General features: G+C 39.0%; 1 protein-coding gene and 3 long non-coding RNA genes across 4 annotated transcripts in view; all 4 read left to right on the top strand.

The window, feature by feature from the left end:
- LOC308406851 overlaps positions 1 to 27185 on the top strand; it is a 107762-nt gene that overhangs the window by 58581 nt on the left and 21996 nt on the right. The gene's annotated exons all lie outside the window — the stretch shown is intronic.
- LOC308406579 (deoxynucleoside triphosphate triphosphohydrolase SAMHD1-like) lies at positions 196 to 16949 on the top strand (the record flags this gene model as incomplete). The annotated part of the gene is made up of 7 exons (XM_080897660.1): positions 196 to 250; positions 2899 to 3059; positions 12439 to 12635; positions 12895 to 13001; positions 16145 to 16321; positions 16539 to 16639; positions 16865 to 16949. Coding segments are annotated over exons 1-7 (837 nt in total), but the record flags the coding sequence as incomplete, so codon positions are not given.
- Positions 16962 to 17292, top strand: LOC308406852. Its single transcript, XR_013973597.1, has 3 exons — positions 16962 to 16985; positions 17068 to 17159; positions 17253 to 17292. It is a non-coding gene; the product is annotated as an uncharacterized lncRNA (long non-coding RNA).
- LOC308406850 lies at positions 20483 to 21493 on the top strand. The gene is made up of 3 exons (XR_013973595.1): positions 20483 to 20587; positions 20698 to 20847; positions 20967 to 21493. It is a non-coding gene; the product is annotated as an uncharacterized lncRNA (long non-coding RNA).

Below are 27185 nucleotides of genomic sequence, written 5' to 3'. Positions count from 1 at the left end.
TATAGCAACAAAGTCACTAAGTTGGCAACACTGGGTCTGTCCTATGCACAGGTAAGTAGTCAGTGATGTGAGCACCACACCCATAGATGCACATACACAAATAGAAAGACAGAAGACAGAGGGGAGGAGCATAAACACCAAATACATGTTAATATAAGGAGGAGAGCTTGATGTACATAGCAGTCAGAACTTGACATCAGCAACAGAGACATCCTTTTTGTGCAGACTGAAGTTCATCACCATGGCCAAGGTAATTAACACACACTTAAACATTAACATAAGTCATGATATTATGAAGCAGGTGCTGGGTTGGGGGGACTCATATAAGAATTATTTTTTAAATTTTATATTTTATTTGTTTTCATAGGTCGGCGATTCGAATCCACTTAACGGCTACCCTGAGGTACCCCTGAGCAAGGTACCGTCCCTACACACTGCTCCCCGGGCGCCTGCTTAGTGGGCTGCCCACTGCTTCACTGAGTGAATGGGTCAAATGCAGAGAAAAACAAGTAATTTCCCCATGGGGATCAATAAAGTATCCATTATTATTATTATTATTATTATTATTATTATTATTATTATTATTTCTATATTGTATATAGTTTTTTGTTCAAGATGAGTTTGCTAAAGCCTTTTAACTACACTTCAGTCGGATTAGTGACGGTTAATTTTCCCCAAAAAACTCGATATATTGAAATATGTTTTTGTATTTGAGTTTTCTGTCCAAGTACCTCATTTTGTACTTGCTTCATTTTCCAAGAAAAGGAGTCTGTGAATGGATATTTTTTGGACACCAAATGCGCTTAGGTGGATGAATTTGGTTATTTTCAGATCTGACCAATCAGACCACTGCATTTGGCAACAAGTTTGTTCGTAGCTCAAAACATGCAGTGGTACTGAATATACAATGATATGTAAATAGTAAAATAACTATTTTACCTTGGAGACACAGCTAGATGCTGCTTCAGGTCATTTAGCTCATTAAATGTGGTCCCAATTTTGGCAACAAGAGCTCAAAGTGCCCTACTAACATCCTGAAATCCTGAATCATCAGCATTTGCATTTTCTGTTGTACAGTTCATTTGCTGTTATAGTGTTCTTGTTATGGATAAAAAGTGTCTTTTTTGTTTCAAAATAGCTGATAACTATTCGCTTATACCTGCCAACATCTGCGAACAACTATAGTTCTATAAAGTTGTTCTATATAGTGTGTAACTGTTAATATAGAGCGTTATTAAATTTATTGCTAATGCAATCATATGTCACATTGACATCCCTGGAAATTTTAGATGGTACTTATCATCAGAAAGGTTGTCGACCCCTGATATAAACCGTTTTTAACTCTCAGTGATGCTGCAGTGTTCGTTTGACTTTGGGATATGAAGCCGGCGGTGTTTTGGACCCAGATTACTAGGGATGGGATTTCTGGCTCTTTTTAGAGAACCGGCTCTTTCAGCTCGGCTCCCAACCGGCTCCCAACCGGTTCTTCAGGTTTTTGTTGCTTTAATTTAATTATTAACAACAATATAAAATTATCTACAAAAGGAATTACTAATGTAAAAAAAAAAACATGGTTTTATTTATATATGTTTGTCAGGGGTTTTGACATTTTTCACAAGTAAGAGAAATAAGACACTGCAGACCAATTCAGAGAGTTTTAAAACATGCGCATGGGTGTGTGCCTCTGAGCAAAAACACACACCGAATGCATGCCTTGTTCCTTTATTTATAGGGTAAGAAACTGATTACATAGTGCTTCCTCTTTTCAGTTACAGGAGGAGAGGTTAGACATTATCTCAACTTAATTGACCTTTCAGACTGGGGTAAAGAATACAGAAGTTTATCATGCTTATCTGACATCACAGACACTAAAAAAGAATACATTGCGTTTGTGTTAACAAATAGACTCGGTTATGTGAAAATATATGAACACTAGAAAATAAAGCACACTTGATTATACTTGATTATATTATATTTCATAAAAATCCTCTGACAATGTTTATTTGTAAATATATACGGTGGCCCCTTGAGACACAGCACGTACAAACTCCAAAACACATTTCTAGCATTAACTGAACTTCCAAAACAGAGCTACCTAGATCACTTAAATTACACAATTGAAAGCATATGTGTATTGTTTGTGTCTTTATACACAAGCACTCATATATATTCAAATAATTTAAAAAAAAATGTTCATTTACCTGTTACTACCACACACCAAATCCGGTCGTTGGTACTTCCTGGCTTGTGTAGCCACTAGGTAACAAAAGCTCAACATTGCGCCTAGCGTCCTGGAGCACTTCTGTTGTGTTTTGTAGTGATGTGCGATACCACTGATTTCCTTTCCGATCCGATACCAAGTAATATTCAGGGTGGTATCGACGATACTGATCCGATACCGATACTTTATACAAAAAAACGTATTTTATTTATTGTATCTCAAATTATAGCGTCATAATGATTACAGGACAACAGATTACTTGTTCTTATCACTTAATAAGGCAGAGTTCATCATATAGAAATAAAAAAAACTGAAGTTGTGCTATTTGAACACCTTGCCTGCCTGCAGCACTAAAGGACTCCATGAGAGCATCAGCCTCAATGCTTACAGTATCAAAAATATTCAAAAGGACAAGGATAAAATATCAGTTAGATTTCCTCGTGGGAAAATACCTTATTTTTATTCAAACAAGTTGCCATTGCCACAGTAGAAGGCATGATCCTACAAGAACATTAGCCTAGCATCAGCCTCAATGCTTACTTGCCACTGTTTAAAAAACACTGACTTAAATATAAAAAGACTGAGACCTGCTACCTGTTCTTGGGTAAGAGTTGGAAATAGTCTAATTCTTTTTTGTCTTGTTGTAATGTTATGCCTTGTTCTTTTTATTCACTAAGGTGTTTAATGATCCCATCCATGGCCACATCGAGTTACATCCACTTCTTGTCAAAATCATAGACACCCCTCAATTCCAGAGACTACGAAACATCAAGCAACTTGGGGGGATTTATTTTGTTTATCCAGGAGCATCTCACAATCGCTTTGAACACTCGATTGGGTATGTCCACTGGTTTGCACACATTTACACCTAATTATAATAAAAATCCAATTCAAGGGACAGACTGCTTTATCAACTTTATATACTTGACATCAGATTTTTTTTACTATTTTTAGCAGTGTAGTACTGTACCAACTGAAAACAATTAAGCCAACGTTCTAAAAAGTGTGTGTCCTACATTTTACTGTACAGGGAGTGCAGAATTATTAGGCAAGTTGTATTTTTGAGGAATAATTTTATTATTGAACAACAACCATGTTCTCAATGAACCCAAAAAACTCACTAATATCAAAGCTGAATGTTTTTGGAAGTAGTTTTTAGTTTGTTTTTAGTTTTAGCTATTTTAGGGGGATATCTGTGTGTGCAGGTGACTATTACTGTGCATAATTATTAGGCAACTTAACAAAAAACAAATATATACCCATTTCAATTATTTATTTTTACCAGTGAAACCAATATAACATCTCCACATTCACAAATATACATGTCTGACATTCAAAAACAAAACAAAAACAAATCAGCCACCAATATAGCCACCTTTCTTTGCAAGGACACTCAAAAGCCTGCCATCCATGGATTCTGTCAGTGTTGTGATCGGTTCACCATCAACATTGTGTGCAGCAGCAACCACAGCCTCCCAGACACTGTTCAGAGAGGTGTACTGTTTTCCCTCCTTGTAAATCTCACATTTGATGATGGACCACAGGTTCTCAATGGGGTTCAGATCAGGTGAACAAGGTGGCCATGTCATTAGTTTTTCTTCTTTTATACCCTTTCTTGCCAGCCACGCTGTGGAGTACTTGGACGCGTGTGATGGAGCATTGTCCTCCATGAAAATCATGTTTTTCTTGAAGGATGCAGACTTCTTCCTGTACCACTGCTTGAAGAAGGTGTCTTCCAGAAACTGGCAGTAGGACTGGGAGTTGAGCTTGACTCCATCCTGAACCTGAAAAGGCCCCACAAGCTCATCTTTGATGATACCAGCCCAAACCAGTACTCCACCTCCACCTTGCTGGCGTCTGAGTCAGACTGGAGCTCTCTGCCCTTTACCAATCCAGCCACGGGCCCATCCATCTGGCCCATCAAGACTCACTCCCATTTCATCAGTCCATAAAACCTTAGAAAAACAAGTCTTGAGATATTTCTTGGCCCAGTCTTGGTGTTTCAGCTTGTGTGTCTTGTTCAGTGGTGGTCGTCTTTCAGCCTTTCTTACCTTGGCCATGTCTCTGAGTATTGCACACCTTGTGCTTTTGGGCACTCCAGTGATGTTGCAGCTCTGAAATATGGCCAAACTGGTGGCAAGTGGCATCTTGGCAGCTGCACGCTTGACTTTTCTCAGTTCATGGGCAGTTATTTTGCGCCTTGGTTTTTCCACACGCTTCTTGCGACCCTGTTGACTATTTTGAATGAAACGCTTGATTGGTCGATTGAAGGAAAAAATGTCCATCCCGGTTTTCCCTCCAAGGCACGAGCGATAAGCAGAGTTCTGTCCTTTCCTTCTAAGATTCCTAATTATTTAAAGTAACACTCAGGTATGCCATTCAGCTGGGTTAGTTACGACGTCGGGAGCAGCTTGGGAGAACAAGGAAACACAGACTGCTTCAGGTTGTCTTCCCAAATCGACTCAAAGGTTTATTTAGTACATAACAGCTTATATAGAGGAAAAAAAGGTTCGTGTGTCAGCAAGTTCCGGTACAGACCAAATAAGGAAACGTCTTCCTGCCTTGTGAGCAAAGAAGTATCCTGTGTGTAGTTTATCAGTTCAGCTACAATTTATGATCATCCCAGCAAAATACACTCCTAGACATAGAATACAGAGTTCTTTCATTAGTGAATTCTGAAACAAACCACCTGGCCTTTAACGAGCCTTTTTCTAAGAGATAAAGAAAAAGGGAGGATGGGAGTAAGGAAGTGGTCTCGTCTCTGTGGTATTTTCGACCTTGGGGTACCAGCCTGTGAGTCTTACACATTAATTCTTGGGTCACAGAGAAAGAGAAAAACAACTATTAAATGGGCCTTATTGAGTAACTCTTTTCTGTATAATATCACAATAAAACAATATCCTGTAAATGCTACCATGGTATCAAAATATCACAACAGTTCTCTCCTTTTATCATGAAATGATAACATAGTATAAAGACAGAATGTAATAACATAATATAAAGACAAATCATAACTGTAACTGGTCCTTCGAGCAAGCTTAATATCAAAAATTCCGAGAGCGTATACATGGTATCACACAACAGACAATAATCATCGAAAACATGCTGCAACGGTTACAAAGGCTACAATTAGTTCCCTCCATTTTCCAAACGTGTCCTGTAGCCACTTATGTAGCCACTGACCGTGACCTGCATTGGCAATTAGTTCTATCTTCAATGCTTCAAGTCTATTCATAGCTTGTGTGAATGAACCGTTAGGAGCGGTATTATTGGGAATGAAAGTACAGCATACATCAACGGTTACTAGACCACAGGTACCGGTCCAATTAACAGGTAAAGCTAATCTAAGGGTATTATTGCACAACCAATAAGCGTGTGGGATTGGTCTAGTTAGGCGCGTGACCATGTGTGATTTAACTAACTCCCCCCAGTCAGTATCATTTAATACACCGTCTGGGGGAACAATGATCGATTCTCCGCTCGAACTTGAACTGTGTGTGTGTTCCTCCAGATATGATACAACTTCAGCCACAGAGACAGCTAGCCATGTCTCATTACAGCGTGCACCTGGGGAGTCAGAGAAGAATGTGTAGTTATCCTTTGTATAATCTATGTGTGTGTCTGGGCCAGTTAACTTTAGTCTGCGCAGACATATCATACTAGTATTAAAATGGAAAGGGATCTGTCCTAAGGGCAGTGAGGGCTTTAACCTATTCTTGGGGCGTTTCATTGGGGCGCAGGTCCCTGCGGTGTCATTAGATAACTTCAATAATTCGCCTAATGGAGTCTCAGGGTTAGTTGGTGTGTGTGTGTGTCTAAGTAGGCAGTCGAGAGGGCTCAGAGTCAACTGTAAAGCGTCTTTAAGGAGAGCATTATCTCCGCCGATTTCCTCTAGTCCCTCAGTGAGGGGGAAACCGGATATGGGGTATCCTACTATTACCTGTTCTGGATTAGCCTTTGAACAGACATAACAGTTACTGTTTCCTAAATCACGAGCGGCTATTCTGGCATTTTCATACCAGGCGTTAGCTCCTGCTCTATGGGGTGCATAAAATCGTTTATTAGTGGCGTCTATGTTGTCATTTACTGATTTTAGGGAGCGTGAGGAGTGCATTAAGTAGGTGTCTTGCAAAATAGAACATGAGGTATAGTCAGCAAAATATGACCTGCAGAAATGTGAACATGATTGCAGTTTACAATACAAAATAGCAAAGAGAAATCCTAAGGTTAATGCGATAGATATGATAGATAACCTAAATATATAAGAAAGTATATAAGAAAAACAGTTCTTCAGTTGTCTCCTGGCCTGGTCCCAGGTTCGAGAGACATAGAATAAATGTCGTATGATGACAATGGGCATTTCATTTTCTCCATTATCAGGATGGAGTGAGTCTGGCTTTATCAGATTAGACATCATGTGGTACTCTTGGCTTTCTTTTCCTGCTGGATGTTTGAGTACCTTGTTGTTGTTCTTTCAGGCGTTGTGTGTTAATCAGTGATTGTGTGTGTGTGTATGTACATTGGATCCTGGCGCTGGCTCGCCGGAGATGTCGTCTACCCGTGTGTTTATTTGCTCTGGTTCCGGGCGTTGGCCCGCCGGAGATGTCATCTGCTTGATCCGACGCCTGAGATGGTCCGATTGGGCTGGTCTTAACCCTGCTGGCATGAATCCACTGAGGTTGTCCGTCTGTGAGGATGCTGGTTCTTCGTCACTGCCAGTACAGTCTGGGGCTGGAACACGCGCGGCCTCCCAGAGTGTCCTTGGTTTTAGCGGCTTCTCCAACACGCATCTCCTTGTCTCCACTGGTGGAACTGTGGAGGGGAAAGGCTGAGAGAGACAAACTTTCTGATAGTTATTATTCAGTTTTTCTACCAGGTTGTGAACATCAGTGGACAATGCAATATACATCACCTTCTACTAGCGGTGCCCCTCTGGAGGCTGACCATGGTGTTGGAAACGGTCTTATTTCAAATGGAAATAATTTGGTTACTGCAGATGGAGTCATTCTAATCTCACAGAGGACTTGAGGAAGTAATTTGACCCAGGTCATTAAAGTTTTAGCACACTTTTGAATTACTTCTAATGTGAATGAAGATCCTCTATCACTGTTAATCTGGTGAGGTATTCCGAATCTGGGTATTATTTCATTGCTCAACTTTTGACAGACTACTTCTGCAGTTTCTTTTGAGGTTGGATAAGCTTCTACCCATTTACTAAATTGATCCACTATTACCAGTAAGTACTTGATGCTTCCTTGTGCTGGCATATGTGTGAAATCAATTTGTAATGTATGAAATGGAAAATCTGGTTGTGGTAAATGCTGATGTTTTGCTTTTGAGCTACCTACATTAGTTCGCGCACATGTTAGACAGGTTGCTAATATGCTTTTTACTGCATGTGATGTTTTCTCAATTACAAATCTTGATTTTATTGCCCCTATTACCCCTCTTTGTCCGACATGACTCACACAGTGAAAATGTCGGGCAAGGACTGGCATCAGGGAATATGGGAGGGCAATCAAACCCTTAAGATTTTTATATAAGCCATCTCTGTCATCTAAGGTACAGTCATTATTCTCCCAATAGGTGTAATCACATGCAGATGCTTGCTCTTGTATGAATTTTAAATCAACATTTGTTTCTAAATAGTCTGGGAGTGTAACAAGTGGCAGCTGTAGGGGCACAGATAATACTTCCTGCGGAGGTGGGAGCTGTGATGCAGCTGCAGCCTTGGCTGTCACGTCTGCTAAAGCATTACCTGTTGCTTCGTCTGTGTCAGCTGTACTGTGTCCTTTCGTTTTTACAACTGCAATGGCCGATGGTAGCTGTATAGCCTGAAAAAGTCTTTGCACAAGATCAGAATTTAGCAATTTATTTTCCATCAGCAGATCTAAATCCTCTCTGTCTCCACAATGTGCCAAAGTCATGCACAACGCCAAATGCATAGCGGCTGTCTGCGTAAATCGTCACACGCCTATCCACATGGAGCTCACAGGCGCGTATTAAAGCCATGAGCTCTGCTTTTTGTGCTGAGTGAAATGGTAATGAGTGAGCCTCTAGTATGATGTCAGGCACTGTTACCACTGAATAGCCACAAAGAAATGAGTTGTCATTCGGCCTTGAACAGGACCCGTCCACATAAACCGTGGCTGAGTCTGGGATAGGTGTTTGCTCTAAATCTGGACGTGGTGCTGTGGATTCCTGTATACGTGTCATGCAGTCATGATCATCAAGCCTGTCTGAGCCATCCTGTCGGTCAGAAGAACACAGCATAGGATCAATAAATGTGCTGGCGAATCAGGTGTGCTGCTCGCTTTTATGGTGAGGTTTGCTGTGGAGGTCAGTGTAGCTTCATAACCTGAGCGACGTTGTGCGGTCATGTGTTGTGTAGTTATGTTTGCTAGAATGGTCGTGACCTGGTGATTGGTGTGTAGAATAGTGTCATGTGAGAGTGTGAGCTTCTCGCAGTCCCTTATCATGATAGAGCAAGCTGCTACTGCCCTCAGGCAGGCCGGCATTCCCTGAACAATTCAGGCAGCACCTTTGAGTGGTGGAGGTCAGCACTCCCTTTAATGCATTGAAAGAGGCAGTCATTTCTGTGGACCACAGTATTCGAGGAGGCTTGTCTTTTTTACAACAGTCACGCAGAATGTGGTCATGAAAAGAACAGTCTGGTATCCACTGTCTGCAATAGTTCACCATGCCCAGGAAGGACAACATTTCCTTCTGTGTAGTGGGACGAGGGACGGAGGTCACAGCTTTGACCCTGTCTGCAGTCATGGAACGTTTTCCGTGAGACAGTGTGAATCCCAAATATTGAACAGAAGTCTGACAGTACTGCATTTTCTTTGCTGATGCTTTGTGGCCAGTCTTTTGGAGGTGCTGGAGAAGCATGTGTGTAGCAGTTTGACATAGTTTTTCACTTTCAGCACAGAGGAGGAGGTCATCCAGTACAGCCCTGGAGGAGTGAAGCTGTCCAGGGTAGCACAGACCACCATTGAGAAAGCAGCAGGGCTGTCTACCATGCCTTGGGGCAAACGAGTCCAAGTGTACTGCTTATTTCTATGTGTGAATGCAAATAACGGCTGTGTGTCTTCATGCACAGGTACTGAGAAAAAGGAGCGGAGCATAAATCCACCACGGTAAAATGTGTATGCAATGCATGTCAATATGCTGTGAACATCTGAAACGAGAGGTGGCAGAGGAATGTTGACTGCATTAATTTGCCTTAAGTCTTGTATGAAACGCCATACGCCAGGTTTGTTAGGCTTTGGCACAGGATTGACAGGAGTGTGGGCTTTATTACTCCTGTAGTCTCTAAATCTCCTATGATGACATCTAGAGCTGCGGCTTTTTCGGCAGAAATGGGATGTTGCTTGACATATACTGGCTTGTTGTGTTTTAATAGGTGTACGTGATAAAGTGTACAGTCAATAAATCCTATATCATTCTCACTTTTAGACCACAATGTCATATTCTGGTATTCAGCTGGCAACGTAAGTGCAGAAATAGTACAGTCGATAGGGTAGGTTAGATCTATGTGACGACATGGTGTAGTTATGTCATAAACTATGTCTGAGTTATGTGACAAAATCACTGTTTGACCTTCACTTGTGTGAGCAGTTATCATGTTGTTGAACAGTGTGAGAGAAACAAAAGTGTGGCTTGTTGTATTTGTACACGTTTTTTTTTGGCACAGTGTGTGACATAGAGTACCGGACAAAAAGGATGTTGAGTTCATTCTCTGCTGAGGGTCCAGCTGACACAGAGGATGTTCCTTCTCCATCATGTCGGTACATAGGGCAGAGAAAACATAAGCTGTTATCAGTGTCAGCAAACATTTCACCCTTTGTGTTAAATTAAATACACAAATTCATTTTTGCTTTGGGTGTCTGCGGCTGCTGGAAAACTGAGCTAAATTTGCACCTGTGGGGCCATTATTGCATGCTTCCCTTTGTTGCCAGCTACCTTGTCTGGAAGAGCTCCGCTGACGCCTAGTGGCAGGAACTTGTACTGCATTCTGTGGTCGAGGCGCGTGTGCCCTGTTGGTGGCTGCAAAGCGACATTCTCTGGACCAGTGTCCTACCATTCCACAGCAAAAACACACATCTCTACTTTTATCCTTCCGTCCTCTGAAACTTCCTTGCTGTGCTGGAGCGGGTAATCCTGCATACATTAGTTTCTCACTTTCCTCTGAGCCTTCTACATCAAAATTCACCTTTATCTTAACACTTTTAGCTTTCGTGGTAGTATCTGCACTGGCCTTCAGTTTTACTGACCTGTTTTCTGGCGATAATCGTTCGGGATAGGGCTCCGGAAATAAATTAGAATGCATTGAACTTACAGTCCGTAAGTTGTAAACAAAGTCAGTCACATAAGCACTTCCGCATGTTCTGGATACGTGATCATGGACGTCTTCACCGATTCGCGGACGTGGGTTACACGTAACCGGAAATGGGAGTTGTACTGAGCCGTTATTTGAGACTTTATTTTGTATTTTATTAATTTTTGGTTTTACAGGTACTTTAGATTTTTTATCGGACCTGTCTGTGGTCTTTGAATAATTCTGACCCATGTTCAGTGATTTCCAGAGGGGTTTACACGCTAGGAGGATTTAGGTTAGTATTTTCGCTGCGGCACAGCTGAGGTCACTTTAAATTTATTGCTAGCAATTTTTGTTTGGGTGAGCAACTCTCACTTAACGAGCAACTTCTCGCAAAACAACAGGCAACTCCCTGTGTCTTTCTGCTTTTAATTTACTGCTTTTAACCCTTGAGACCCGTGTTTTTTTTTTTTTGTTTTTTTTTCAAAAGAAAAATTAAACAATTAATTATTATTATTATTTTTTTTTTACGTATAAATGTGTTGTGTCTTTCCACTTGATTATAACTGATTTATTTATAACATTTTATATAAAAGAAAAACGAGAAGCACATTAATTCATAGTAATTTAACATAAAATTGTTTGATAGTGTTAATTTGGAAAGCCACAACTCTAGCGGGTCCACCAACACCACACAAGGGTTAATTTACTTTATTCGGGGACTGAGGAAGTCGTCAGTGTATCTCTCTGGATCACTAAGTGAAACTTCGTCAGCATATCCCGTTTTTTTTATGGATCGATCACTGAGAGAGGTATAATACGGTCTTTATATAAATATGAAAGACGCATATTTACCTTCTGTCAGTCAATCCCACTTCTGACACCAAATTGAAGGAAAAAATGTCCATCCCGGTTTTCCCTCCAAGGCACGAGCGATAAGCAGAGTTCTGTCCTTTCCTTCTAAGATTCCTAATTATTTAAAGTAACACTCAGGTATGCCATTCAGCTGGGTTAGTTACGACGTCGGGAGCAGCTTGGGAGAACAAGGAAACACAGACTGCTTCAGGTTGTCTTCCCAAATCGACTCAAAGGTTTATTTAGTACATAACAGCTTATATAGAGGAAAAAAAGGTTCGTGTGTCAGCAAGTTCCGGTACAGACCAAATAAGGAAACGTCTTCCTGCCTTGTGAGCAAAGAAGTATCCTGTGTGTAGTTTATCAGTTCAGCTACAATTTATGATCATCCCAGCAAAATACACTCCTAGACATAGAATACAGAGTTCTTTCATTAGTGAATTCTGAAACAAACCACCTGGCCTTTAACGAGCCTTTTTCTAAGAGATAAAGAAAAAGGGAGGATGGGAGTAAGGAAGTGGTCTCGTCTCTGTGGTATTTTCGACCTTGGGGTACCAGCCTGTGAGTCTTACACATTAATTCTTGGGTCACAGAGAAAGAGAAAAACAACTATTAAATGGGCCTTATTGAGTAACTCTTTTCTGTATAATATCACAATAAAACAATATCCTGTAAATGCTACCATGGTATCAAAATATCACAACATCGATGATCACGCTTCAGAAGCTTTGCAATTTTGAGACTGCTGCATCCCTCTGCAGGATATCTCACTATTTTTGACTTTTCTGAGCCTGTCAAGTCCTTCTTTTGACCCATTTTGCCAAAGGAAAGGACGTTGCCTAATAATTATGCACACCTGATATAGGGTGTTGATGTCATTAGACCACACCCCTTCTCATTACAGAGATGCACGTCACCTAATATGCTTAATTGGTAGTAGGCTTTCGAGCCTATACAGCTTGGAGTAAGACAACATGCATGAAGAGGATGATGTGGACAAAATACTCATTTGCCTAATAATTCTGCACTCCCTGTAAAGGGTGGCACATTTAGCAGGTGAGCTTGCAAAAGCTCTGAAGGTGAAGCAGTTGGAGCAGATCAAGCCACTGGAGGAGTTGAAGAAGTTGAAGAAGTTGAAGCCTGAGGATTTGGAGAAGTTGGATGAGTTGAATAAATCACTCATCAGTGACCAAGATGTTCTCTGTGTGCAGATTGCCGGTCTTTGTCATGACCTAGGTAAGTAATACACATACTTTTTGTAGCATAAGTATTATGTTGCAGATAGTCATCATAGGGTGTTATTAGACATGAAAGTAAAATGAAACCATCCCCATGTCAAGTACTATGTTGACTTTGACCACTGATGTGGCTAGGACTAGCAAAGTCTTAAATGAAAGCAGAAAATAAAATCCATGTGTTTAACAGGATCAACATTTAAGAAGTTATCACAAATCACCCTGTTGTTCATATCATATGTTTATTTTGTCATATAAAGGACATGGGCCCTTTTCTCATTTTTTTGATGGGATGTTTATGGATGCAATCAAAAGAGACAAAAAAGGCAAAGCAGACAAAGAAGTCACAGACAATGAAAAATGGACGGTAAGAGTTTGAAATAATAGTTGGAACATATATACAAATTTAAATAATTAAATTAAAAAGCGATCTGAGCTTTAGAGGCAACTGGTTTTAAACTTTGAAGAACTATGTTTCCCGGTGCTATGGTTCTTAGTTTCTGTAATATTTTGGAGTTTTGATCCCTTCGTTAATATAATCATGTCTGAGTTTCTATTTACCTTTTTCATGCTTTTCAGTGTTTACGGCTAAGATTTTTTTTTTGTTTCATTATAATTAGATTTGTGTTTGTTACCTTTATTATTCTAGTATGTTGATAATCTTTTGGTATTTTTCCATTATTATGGCGAGTGTCCGTTTTATCTCAACTTTGTTATTCGTGCCTCTCTGGTGTTCTTGTTGTGTCTTGTTTTGGTGTGTGTCTTTTCTCTGTGTTATTTCTTGTTTTATTAAAATAGTTAAATTGATAGGTAATAGTGTCTCTTCTGCCTTGCTTTGAGTTTTACTTCCCCTGTGATTGTCTTGATTGTCTGCACCTTTATTTTGTTTCTCCTAGCTGTCTATCTTCCTTAATCACCCTCTGTCTATAAATTAAGAGAGGATGCAGGGTCATCTGATCAAACGCTAACTATATGCTCTATAGTTAGGGCTGGTTTAGGTGACCCTGCATCTGCTGCAATAAAGCTAGGCTGCTGGGGCTTCCCATGAATGAAGAATATATCTTCTTCACTGAACTTTTTTCACTCACTATGTGTTAATACACCAATCTGCATTTAATCATTACTATTAATGGTTCTTGCTCTCTTTTGCCCTGTCTTCCTCCCCTCACGCCAAAACTGGTTGCAGCAGATGGCTGCCCTTCCCTGAGCCTCGTTCTGCCAGCGATTTCTTCCTGTCAACCCCTTAAAACCTTAAATATGATATTATTTCCAGAAAATTCAATTTATTTTTTTTAAATGGAGAGTTTATTGATACATTTGACAATTTTAAAAAAAAGATATTAAGTACATTTCAATTTTCAGATGTGACTTCCATTGTATTTCCTACATCTGTCTTTTTTTAATTACTTAAAATGTGTTCTCAGAGAGAGAAAAAAATCACACCGACGATGGTAGAAGGCTCAAAAACTCAAAAAACTGTTTCTATCAAATATGACACACTAGGCATAAAAAGATGTGGTTGATGGGGTTTTCTCTATATTATTGTAGTATTTTTACCTTACAATATAAAGCACTTTGAGGTGACTCTTGTGATTTGATGCCAAACAAAACTGAATTGATCATAATTTATGGAAGACATGGTTTTATTTGGTGTCTAGTCTGTATTTGAGTCAAATCCTGAACTGAAAAATAAAATCAGAGTACCTACTCTCACTCTCAGGGTATCTCAGCCACCTTTGTCTGGGCCCTGTGGTGTAAGGATGCTCTTAAGGGTGCAGGGTGGTTGTTGTTCGGTTTAACTCAAATCAAATCTTTTCTTATCACTTACCAGTTAATGGAAATGACTAGAATTTATATTGTGGCATTTCTGGTCCAACTGACTACTCAAAAAATTCACATTATAAGCTGTTATTCTATTCACTGCAAAAACTCTAGCAGGCCCAACGAGAAATCCATACAGAGTAAATATATGTCAAATGTAAAATTATAGCTACACTGTAAACCCAAAGAAGTTTGCAGAATGTAAAAAAATTGAGGCTACTGTTTGCCTCAATCACATGTAGTACTGCTAAATTTAAAAACTTAAGTACATTTCTTCAGTTCAACAGTATTTTCTTAGCCATGACCAATAACACACTGCAATGCCAAAATTTTAAAAATACTAAAATAAATCATTTTAAAAAGAACATAAGATGCTAAAGACATGATGTGCAGTTTTGAAAATCTCAATTGCAGATTTGATGACCCCAACACTGATCCCAACAAAGAGGGGAAATACCTCCAACATTCACAAACATTTGACCATGTAATTAATTTGCACGAAGTTAATGTCTTTGGTATGCTGCTTAGAGATGCTGGTGACAATGAGCAAATGAGAATTGAGAATCAAGAAGGAATCGAATCAATAAGTGATATTGATAATGGAAATGGAATCGCTAAATTCTTATCAATTCTGAACCCTATGTACCACTGTCCTTCTTGTAGTCCAGTGATTGCAACAAAAATTAAACAAAACAACAAAAAATAAAACAAGATACTGTGGTCTGATACAATCACCCAGACTCTTGAGTCTCTTAAGTTGGGGAAAAATTTACCAGCATTCAGACTACCGTACTCTGAATTAATACAGTGTCATTCAGTCCCTTGGTAATAATTGTAGTAGTAGGTTTAGTGCATAGGTCACTTAAAACATTACCAACAAGGTCATCAGCAACAGTTCTTGGGAGATCTTGTTTGATTTTTAGTTACAACTCTGTATTTTTGTAGTTGTTCTGAGTGCAAACTACTTATGGGTAGATAAAAACAGATGATCTGTGTTCTAGGCAGTAATCGCTTCAGAGGCCACTGAACCCGAGTGACAAATGGAAGCAAGGTTGAGATGGTTTGGAAATGTGGAGAGAAGGAATAGTAGATATAGTGGACAAAGGATGATGAAGATTAAGCAGTAAGACATGAGAAAAGCAAGAGGAAAGCAAAAAATTTAAAAAAAAAAAAAAGTGTTCTAATGCTAGAATTCAAAATTTCAGTTTGAGTGCGGGTGTCCCCAACTTTATAAACAGTACACTTGCATAATGACTGAAACTAGCCCACTGATGAACAATGGCCATTAATATGCAAATTGTCATTAATGCTGATCAACCAACAACCACTCTTGTCTTAACAAAGGAATAGAGTAACATATATGTTAAATGTACTTTAGATACTAAATCTATGCACTAACTTCAAAATTTAGTATGATTGTCTTGTCCACAATAATAGAGGGATATGAGGGGATATGATGTCTGAAAGGGATCACTTGGTAAAGTTATTTTATTTTATGAAGGGCTCTTTCGTTTGCTTGTTTTTGGCTTTTTCATTTTGTATTGCTTTTAATTCAGATATTGTACATTGGCTTTGTAAAGCAAATTGATGCTGTTTTTTAAACGTGCAATAAAAATAAGGTTTGCATGCTTGCTTTTTTTTCCATTTTAACCTGTCGCCACTAAAGCATCCACCTGTGTATTCTTTCAGCATGAGAAGGCCTCTATTGAAATGTTTAAACACCTACTGGGTGAAAATGGCTTAACAGAAGTGATGAAGAAATATGGACTGAAAGTAGATGAAGATGGAACTGACCTGGTGTTTATTGAAGAAATGATTAAGAAACCTCAGGATAATGAACATCAGAACAAAGATGCTTCCAAGAAGGTACTGGTCAATTGGGTGAATTAAGTATTGTCTTTCCTACAGAAGTCAGTGTCTAATGTCTTGATGCATGCTCAATCATTCAGCCAAGAAAATCCCAAAAAGTTGATTCTGCTCATCTGGGCATAGCGTTTTCAGTGGGAGGAACGTTTCATCACTCATTCAAGTGACTTCTTCAGTCTTAGTGTCTAATGTTTGTCTTTTGGCTTTGTCTCCACAGTGGCCATATAAAGGTCGAGAAGAGAAAAAATCCTTTCTCTATGAAATTGTGTCAAACAAGAACACCAGGATTGATGTTGACAAGTTTGACTACTTTGCCAGGTAAATCTTGCTTTACAAAAGAAATATTCATATTTTGATGCAATGCGCAAAACTACTTTATACTGTTTTCTGCTTTCAACTCGTTCGTTTTATGATTTACTATTTGTAGCACACTTCGTGGTTCTTTGAAGAGTTTACCATAAGTTGATGAGGGTTTTTTTTTTTTAAGGTTTTGTTAAAATTTATTTTCTTTTTTATTTGCATATTTCCTCTCTCCCATCTCAGGGATTGCCACCACCTGGGCATTCCGAACAGCTTTGACCATCAGCGCTTCGTCATGTTTGCCAGGGTGTGTGATGTGGAGGAGGATAGGAAAAAATCTAAGCACATTTGCTCTAGAGACAAGGTATTGACTTTTGCTTTTTTAATATTTATTTTTAAGGAACAATTAATCTGAGTAGCTATAACTAAACTATGGCTGTCAACAGGAATCTGCAAACCTGTATGACATATTCCAGCAAAGGCTCTCGATCCACAGAAGAGCCTGCCAGCACAAGATAAAAATGGCAGTAGAAATTATGTGAGTACCTAGAGTTCCATTTTCAATACTACACAACATTTAGCTTGTCTGAAGTTGTGCCCCTGAAGTCATATGTTGCGTCATTTTATCTAGGCTCAAAGATGCCCTCATACTAGTAGATGACCATCCAGACTTCAAAATTAAAAGTTCAAAAGGGGAGATGCTAAATATCTCCCAGGCAAATGGCGACATGGAGGCATACACAAAGCTGACAGGTAGTGGCTTCAATCTGTGTTGTGTATAAGTTATAAATTGTTTATCCATACACTTTTTTTTTATTGTAACTGTATTTATTTTTCTCATTCAGTTTATTTCAGATAAACCATCTCCAAATACAAATTGTAAAAGATTACGGACAACACTCAAATAGGACTGTTTCTTTTGACTGACACTTTTAAATTAATTTAACTGTATATTGATTTAAACTACTGTTGTCTGCAGATGGGCTTTACTCTGTTACATTATATTTAGTAATGTTTGCTATAATAATTCAGCTGGGTTTTTTGTGATATAAATTTGTATAAATAACTTTATAAGGCATTACTGATACATTTGTGAAACTGAACTAAATTGATCTTGTTTGAACTGACTTAACTTCCAATTTATTTCTGTGTTTACTCTGAAGATCATGTGTTTGAAAGAATACTCCATTACCAGGAAGGAAGGAAGGAACCTTCCTCCGAGGAAGAAAGGAAAAAAGAACAAGATTTGGAGGAGATAAGAGAGATTCTACAGAGGGTCGTGGAAGGAAGGAAGGAACCTTCCTCTGAGGAAGAAAGTAAAAAAGAACAAGATTTGGAGCAGGCAATGGAGATTCTACAGAGGGTCATGGAAGAAAGTAAAAAAGAACAAGATTTGAAGCAGGCAATGGAGATTCTAAAGAGGGTCATGGAAGAAAGTAAAAAAGAACAAGATTTGGAGCAGGCAAGAGAGATTCTAAAGAGGGTCATGGAAGAAAGTAAAAAAGAACAAGATTTGGAGGAGATAAGAGAGATTCTACAGAGGGTCGTGGAAGGAAGGAAGGAACCTTCCTCTGAGGAAGAAAGTAAAAAAGAACAAGATTTGGAGCAGGCAATGGAGATTCTAAAGAGGGTCATGGAAGAAAGTAAAAAAGAACAAGATTTGGAGCAGGCAAGAGAGATTCTAAAGAGGGTCATGAAACGGGACCTGTACCGCTGTGTGGGTCAAGCAAAGGTATGCAGTTATGTTTTTATGTGCCTGTATTAAAAGCCCAGTATTCACACTGAATGGGATGCATGGATGGAGGAAGGGAGGGAGGGAAACTCAGAACCTGAACTTACAAAGCATACAATACTACTTTCCAAGAGTCGTTTTCATGTAAGTACTAAAACACCAAGCTGTACATTTATAGATATATATTTTCTGAAGAATGTTTTGGAACAGCTCAAATGTGGTGGGTGTGAAAACTCCTGTGTGAAATAGAGAAATTGAGAAAAACATTATCTTTAAACATGTGGTTTCATGTGATTGTGCTTTCTGTGTGTATTCAGTAATGAATAAATCCTTTTCTTTGCCCTCCTTTTCTCCTTTTTCAATTCAAGAAAAAATCAGAAGAGGTAAGAAAGCAAGAATGAGAACAGCTCTTAAAACAAGATTAGCTAAAACAACAGTAACAACACTGATGTTCTCTCCTCCATCCTTCAGGAGATAAAGGAAAGGTTAAAAAACCTGGTTAACGACATTCAGGAGGACGGGAAAGACAGAGATGAAGTTAATGTTGGTTTTATTAATTCATCAAACGTTTAAATTTAATTTCCTTTAAAATATGTTTCAAACTGGTTTATTATTTACATATGAATATAAACACAGAGTCTCTGTTGCATTTCATTTTAGAATGTCACTTTGACATATAACATGGGAAATGAAGAGGAGCCCATCACTAAAAAATATTGTTATGACAAGGAGAAGCCTGAAAAATCAGAGGTGAGAACTATAACCCTCATTTACATGCACTGTGTTCTTCTTTTATGCTTCTCCATAAAACAACTTCGACTTTGCCATATATCATTTTTATGCTGCTGTCCCTTATGTCCGGTGTCCAAGGAGAATGATTCTGAGAGCATATCAGTCTACGTCCATGTGTAAACGGGTATTTTTGAAAACGCAGCTTTTTCTATGCGTTTGGGCCTTTCGTCCACACGTCACGCTTTGCGCCACATTATTGTTGACATGAGATTAATTTCAACAATGGTGGATGAAGACAAGATACTGTTGCTGTTAATCGTACTTACTGCAGTTTTTACACGCTTACATATACTGCCCCTCCATTTAGAAAGATAGAGGTGTCAGAGTGAACTTCGGACGTGGCTTCTACATTCAACACAGACTGGCCAACATTTCTACACAGCTAGGATTTGGCATGTTCTTGACAGCATTTGACTTTGTTTTTTGCATTTACATGTGGACAGAGATATTTTTTTCAAAACTGCATGTGTGGACAGGATTTTCTTTTTTTTTTTTTTAAGTAAATGGAAAATCTCAGTTTTCAAAAATACCAGTGTACTGTGGACTCTTACTTTCATACATGCCCAGGCTTGTCTCATACAGTCTTGTAGTCTTTCATGATTCATCAACAAAACTTGGAATATAATTTTCCTTTTCTGAAGCTAGGCGAGTGTGTTGTTGGAAGGAAAACTCACAAGTTAATTATAGCCAAGCTGCTGCTAGGGGAAAAAAACAATACAAAATCAGTCTTATAGGTTGATGACAGTACATGTGGTGTTATTCTGACACTACCTTATCACACAGCCCTCTGGGAACTAGAACGTCATACAATACTACCTTCCAAGACTCATTTTCTATGTATCCTCTAAAACACCAAGCTGTAAATCAATATTTATTGTAAAAAAAATCCTTTTTAAAACAGAGAAATTAAGAAAAACATTATCTTTAAATATTTGGTTCAATGTGATTGTGTTTTCTGTGCTAAATAAATCTTTTCTTCTCCCTCCCACTTGCCCCCTTTCTCAGGACAAGAAAAAAGAAGAAGAAAAGGAAACACTTGAGGTAAGAATGAGAACAGCTCAAGAAGACTAAACAAGATTAAGAAAACAATAATAATAACACACACTGTTGTCTCTTCCATCCTTCAGAAAATTAAGAAGAAGGATTTGGAAGATAAACTGAGTAAATGCTCTCCTGATGACAAGTTTGAAGTTATTGTGAGTTTTATTAATTCATCAAACTTTTCTTAAAATCTTGTTGTTGCTTTTGTTCATTTTATTTAAAATATGTTTTAAACCTCCACTGGGTCATTATTTACATATTATGAATACAGGCTTCTCTGCAACATTTCATTTTAGGATGTCACTTTGGACTATGGGATGGAAAATGTTGACCCCATCAGTAAAGCATATTTCTATCGCAAGGATAACCCTGATAAAGGAGAACCAATCCCCAAATCAGATGTGAGAACTACAGCCTTGATTTCCATATGCTGTTTTCTTTTTAATGCAGCTCAATAAAACAACGTTGACTGTGTAATATGTAATTTTTATGCTGCTGTCCCTGATGTCAGGTGTTCAGTGTCCTCCCAGACTGGTTTTCTGACGAGATGCTTAGGGTTTACTGGAAGAATCCTAAGAAACTAACAGATGAACAAATAAAAACAAAAGAGGAAGAATTCAAGAAAGTCTTCAATGACTGGTGCAAGAAGAATGGTTATAAGGTATTACTTTATCTATAGGTATTACTACATAATAAGCAAACTGATGCAAGTGTAAGCACGAGTTGAGATTGCATTTCATGACTCTTGGTGTGACTAATCAGCTTTATTTATAAACACAGGATCTAAACAAGGAAGTCCCCAGCGCTGGTCGAGCAACTCCAGGAAATGAATGAATGAATGAATGAATATGTCAAAGATTCAGTTATCAATTTTTTTTGTGCAACAGTAGAGATTTTAATATAGGTGTTTTGAATGAGAAAAAAATAATGTTGTTTGATTTTTTTTTCATTGTTTGATTTAAATCTTAACTATATGATTTAGACTAGATGTGAAATTTTATCAAAATATTACATATTGAATGATTTTTTTTTGTGATTTGGACTAACTGATACTACTTCCTTTAACATGTATCAATATGAAATAAGCTCTTGATAATCTCAAATAAAAAATTTATTGTAATGTTTTGACTACATATTGCACGTTTTCACTAGAATCAAACTAAATAGATCACCTCGTTTCAATACATGCAGTTTTGGGTACTGTTGTGATTTGGTCATTATCTGAAAATTCATTATTTATCATATCGTCTATCAATGAAAATCTATAAAAGTTAGAATCTTTCAGCTGTTTTCCTGTTCTGATTCGTTTGCTGCTGATTTCTGGTAAATTCCAAATAAAGCTAATTTTCTCTTATGTTTTGTGTCACTGTGAAGTTACAGCTCTTACAACATAACATTTAACACACTGTCTGTCCTTTGGGTGTTGCCTGAAAAAGGTAACCAGAATGCCAAGGTGGCTGGAGCTGAGGTGGTAGAGCAGATCACCTACTAATCGGAATGCTTTTTTATCTTGCTGCTACCCCCCCCCCAAAAAAACCCATCTCCATAGAGACTCTGTCAGCTCCCAAAAAGACAAAAAACAAACTAAAAACCAGCAACAAACAACTTAAACATAAACAGTCACAAAGAAAGAACAATACAGTATCCACATCTGAACCAAAGAGTAAAACAGTGAAATGTGGATTATTAAATATTAGGTCTCTCTCCTCCAAGTCTCTGTTAGTACATGACTTAATAATTGATCAACAAATCGATTTACTCTGCCTTACAGAAACCTGGTTGCAGCAGGATGATTATGTCAGTTGAAATGAATCAACACCCCCCGAGTCATTCTAACTAACAGAAACCTCGAAGCACAGGCCGAGGGGGCGGTGTGGCAGCAATTTTTCACACCAGCCTATTTATTAATGAAAGACCAAGACAGACTTTTAATTCATTTGAAAGCCTGATGCTTAACATTGTCCACCCCAGCTGTGAAACTCAGAAACCAGTCTTACTTGTTATCATCTATCGTCCACCTGGGCCTTACACAGAGTTTCTGTCTGATTTCTCAGACTTTATATCTGATTTAGTGCTGAGCTCAGATAAAATAATTATTGTGGGTGATTTTAACATCCATGTAGATGCTAAAAATGACAGCCTCAACATGGCATTTAATCTGTTATTAGACTCAATTGGTTTTTCTCAAAATGTAAAAGAACCCACCCACCACTTTAATCACACTCTAGATCTTGTTTTAACATATGGCATAGAAACTGAACATTTAACAGTGTTTCCTGAAAACCCTCTCCTGTCTGATCATTTCCTGATAACATTTACATTTACAATAATTGATTACACAGCGGTGGAGAGTAGACTTTATCAAAGTAGATGTCTTTCTGAAAGTGCTGTAACTAAGTTTAAGAATATAATCCACCCACTGTTATCATCTTCAATGCACTGTACCAACATAGAGCAGAGCAGCTATCTGAACGCTACTCAAACAGAGGTCGATTATCTTGTTAATAATTTCACCTCCTCACTACGTACGACTCTGGATACTGTAGCTCCTGTGAAAACTAAGGTCTCAAATCAGAAGTACCTGACTCCGTGGTATAATTCTCAAACACGTACCCTAAAGCAGATGACTCGTAATCTGGAGAGGAAATGGCATGTCACAAATTTAGAGGATCATCATTTAGCCTGGATAAATAGTTTGCTGCTTTATAAGAAAGCCCTCCGCAAGGCCAGAAAATCTTACTATTCATCACTGATTGAAGAAAATAAGAACAACCCCAGGTTTCTCTAAAGCACTGTAGCCAGGCTGACAAAAAGCCAGAGCTCTTTTGAGCCAACAATCCCTTTAACGTTAACTAGTAATGACTTCATGAACTTCTTCACAAATAAAATTTTTATCATTAGAGAAAAAATTACCAATAATCATCCCACAGATGTAATATTATCTACAGTTACTCTTAGTACCATTGATGTTAAGTTAGACTCTTTTTCTCCAATTAATCTTTCTGAGTTAACTTCAATAATTACTTCCTCCAAACCATCAACGTATCTATTAGACCCCATTCCTACAAAAAGAAGTCCTGCCATTAATTAATTCTTCGATCTTAAATATGATCAACCTATCTCTAATAATCGGCTATGTACTACAGGCCTTCAAGCTGGCTGTAGTTAAACCTTTACTCAAAAAGCATCTCTAGACCCAGCAGTCTTAGTTAATTACAGGCCAATCTCCAACCTTCCTTTCATATCAAAAATCCTTGAAAGAGTAGTTGTCAAACAGCTAACAGATCATCTGCAGAGGAATGACTTATTTGAAGAGTTTCAGTCAGGTTTCAGAGCTCATCACAGCACAGAAACAGCTTTAGTGAAGGTTACAAATGATCTTCTTATGGCCTCTGACAGTGGACTCATCTCTGTGCTTGTCCTGCTAGACCTCAGTGCAGCATTCGATACTGTCGACCATAATATCCTATTAGAGCGATTAGAACATGCTGTAGGTATTACATGTACTGCACTGCAGTGGTTTGTATCATATCTATCTATGAGGCAACTTTTGTTGTGATATGGCGCTATATAAATAAAATTGAATTGAATAACTACTAGACTACAGAGTACTGTAAACATTTATTTGTGTAATTTAAAGTACCTCATGGGCTAACACACTGAATCAAAACATAGATTTGAGGGAAAATGTACAGCTTTCATACGCATACAATGCCACCTGAAATAACTTTTCAATAAAAGATTTTTTAACTAGCTTTAGTTTTCAGTTTTCAGTTTTATTTGTCATATGCAAGTTAGCACAGGGTCAACATTGCAATGAAATGTGTTTGACGAGCAGCAGTCACTCAGCAGCATGGTACAGTAGAAGAAAATATAATAAAATAAAAATGATAAGAAAATAGAAAAATAGTAAGGAGCAAAATATTAGAAAGACATGGTAAAAGAGAAAAGATGACTAAATATATATGTATCTATAAATATAAATATATGTACACTAGTGATTAAATAAGAAAATCTTGAAAAGAAATATGATGGGAGGGCAGATGGGATATTGCACAGGAATGAGCAGCAGAAAATTACAGTATTGACTTTTAAATATAAATATCAATGACAATAAAGTGGAGTGACCAGTGCAGATTAAACAGAGTACTTGTGAAGCTGCAGGGTAGCTTCTGAGTGCTGTGTTGTGTGTGTTTAAGTGTTGTGGTTGAGGTGTCGTATGGCTTGATGGTAAAAACTGTTTTTGAGTCTTGTAGTCCGAGCAGACAGACTCCTGTAACGTCTGCCAGATGGTAACAAGGAGAACAGCTGATGTGCTGGGTGGCTGTGGTCCTTGATGATGCTGTGTGCTTTACGGAGGCATCGCTGGAGATAAATGTCCTGAATGGCAGGAAGCCTCGTGCCAGTGATGTGCTCTGCTGCCTTCACCACCCTCTGTAGTGATTTACGGCTGCTGGCAGAGCAGCTTCCCTACCAAACTGTGATGCAGCTCGTCAGCAAGCTCTCGATTGCACACCTGTAAAAATTTGAGGTGATGTTGGCATTCATGCTAAACTTCCTCAGCCTCCTCAGGAAGTAAAGCCGCTGGCGAGCTTTCCTGAAAGCAGTGTCTGTGTGAAGGGTCCAGGAGAAGTCCTCAGTGATGTTGACTCCAAGGAACTTGAAGCTGCTGACCCTTTTGACCTTGACACCGTTGATGTGGATGGGCTGGTGTTCTCTGACTGGTCGTTTCCGGTAGTCCACTATCATCTCTCTAGTTTTGCTGATGTTGAGAGTCAGGTTATTTTCCAGACACCACTCGTACAGTGCCATCACCTCCTCTCTATAGGCCGTCTCATCGTTGTCTGTGATGAGGCCTATGATTGTGTCATCCGCAAACTTGATGATGATGTTGGACACGTGTTTAGCAACACAGTCGTGTGTGAACAGGGAATATAGGAGGGGGCTAAGCACACAACCCTGTGGCGTACCTGTGTTTAGGATGAGTGATGAGGAGGTGTGCTTACCAACTCTCACCACCTGGGGCCTGTTTGTGAGGAAGTTTAGAATCCATCTGCAGATCGGTGTTCCCAGCCCAAGGTCGACGAGCTTCGTGGCAATTTTTGAGGGGATGATGGTGTGAAATGCCGAGCTGTAGTCGATGAAGAGCATCCTTGCATATGTATTCCCTTTCTCCAGGTGAGTGAGGGTGGTGTGCGTTGCCAGGGCGATGGCATCCTCTGTGGCTCTGTTTGTCCGATAGGCAAACTAAAGAGGGTCCAGTGTGTCAGGGAGGGAGGAGCAGATGTGACCTTTGACCAGCCGCTCCAGGCACTTCATGATGACGGATGTCAGTGCAACAGGATGGTAGTCATTCAGACAGGAGACCACTGATTTTTTGGGAACGGGAATGATGGTGGATGCTTTGAGGGACGTGGGGACCACTGACTGCCTCAGGGAGAGGTTGAAGATGTTGGTGAACACCTCTGCCAGCTCGTCTGCACACACTCTGAGTAGCCGGCCTGGGATGCCGTCTGGTCCTGGAGCTTTGTGAGGATTTACCTTTTTAAAAGTCCATCTCACAGCTTCTGTTTTCAGAGTTAGAGTTGCAGCCTCACTGTCCTCCTGAGGGTAGAGGATCTGCTCTCTGTTGTCTGCGTCAAAACGAGCATAGAAGTTGTTGAGCTCGTCTGTAAGAGATGCAGTGGGCTGAACACTGCCTGTGTTGTCCTTCTTGTAGTCAGTGATGCAGCGCAGTCCATTCCACAGTCGCCTGGTGTCAAAGCTGTGGTAGCTGGACTCCATTTTGTCCCTGTAGTCCTTTCTGGCCTTTTTTATGGACTTTCGGAGGTCGTACCTGGCTGCTTTATATGCATCAGCATCCCCGGAGTTAAAGGCAGAGGTCCGCACTGATCTAAAACAATAAAAGGAACAGGAGGCAAATGTATACACAATTAAGTGTCAATTCCATGTGTATGTAGCAGAAATACAGCTGATCTGTAAGCCTGGACCTGCTTTTTAGCTGAGCCATATGTTTCAGTAACAGTTGAGGTCTTCCTTGAATGAAAGATAAATGTAGGGTGGTATGCACACACAAATTAACTGATCTGCTGTACAAAAACCGCTAAATATCCTGCTACATATCATTTTGGAGTGCAATAAGACACCACATGCACGTCTTTGTACCAGATCTCTTGATTCTACAAATGCTGTGTGATCTGCTCTGTGATCTTTGAGCGTGACATCATAATGAAATAGCCACAACCCTGCTTCTTAAAACAATCTGACATAATGTGCTTTAAGTTATGCAAATTCTAGGAAAGCTACAGCATTTTTAAAACTAATACTCCATTACAATAGTAATACTGGAAAAACTGCTGGAAGCTGTGATCATATTCCTGTCCATACCTGACATGAAAACATCCATTCTACCCTGAAAGAAAGTTGTCTTCCCTCACAAATGTGTTGCTGAAGATCCTATGTTAAAAACATAATTTGATGATCAAAAAAGGAAACACTGAAATATTAATTATGTTTCTTTAGGGTTTCACATCTCCTTTCATTTGCACCCCATTCTTGATGACCGTTGTGTACAGTTTCTTTCGTCCTAAACTGTGTAGGTAGTTCTTCAAAATGTCATTTGACCAAAGACAAACGAGGCCCCCTTTCTCTGAAACAACTTCCTCATTATGTGATTCAAGCTGTTGAAAACACATTACAGAATTACAAGAAGTGTTTCACACGATCTGGGTCTGAGGTGATTCCGAGGAGATTGCAAGAACATTATGGAGCCACTAAAAACGCTAAAATAATTTTGTGAGCGTTTTGTGAGCACCTGACATAATTTCACATAATATCATCCAATGATAACATCTATCATCAATCTCAGAGATGATGGCTAGTTTCATAAACACACACACACGGGACCTCATACGGGTATCCTTCAATTCATACATGGTTATGTTCACATACTCACTGATATATCACAGCAGGGTTGCTGTACAGTGAATTACCAGCAGA

This window comes from Rhamphochromis sp. 'chilingali' (genome assembly GCF_963969265.1).
Source record: "Rhamphochromis sp. 'chilingali' genome assembly, chromosome: 12".
In the NCBI taxonomy this organism is placed as follows: domain Eukaryota; kingdom Metazoa; phylum Chordata; class Actinopteri; order Cichliformes; family Cichlidae; genus Rhamphochromis; species Rhamphochromis sp. 'chilingali'.
This window is presented reverse-complemented; position numbering and strand designations above follow the sequence as displayed.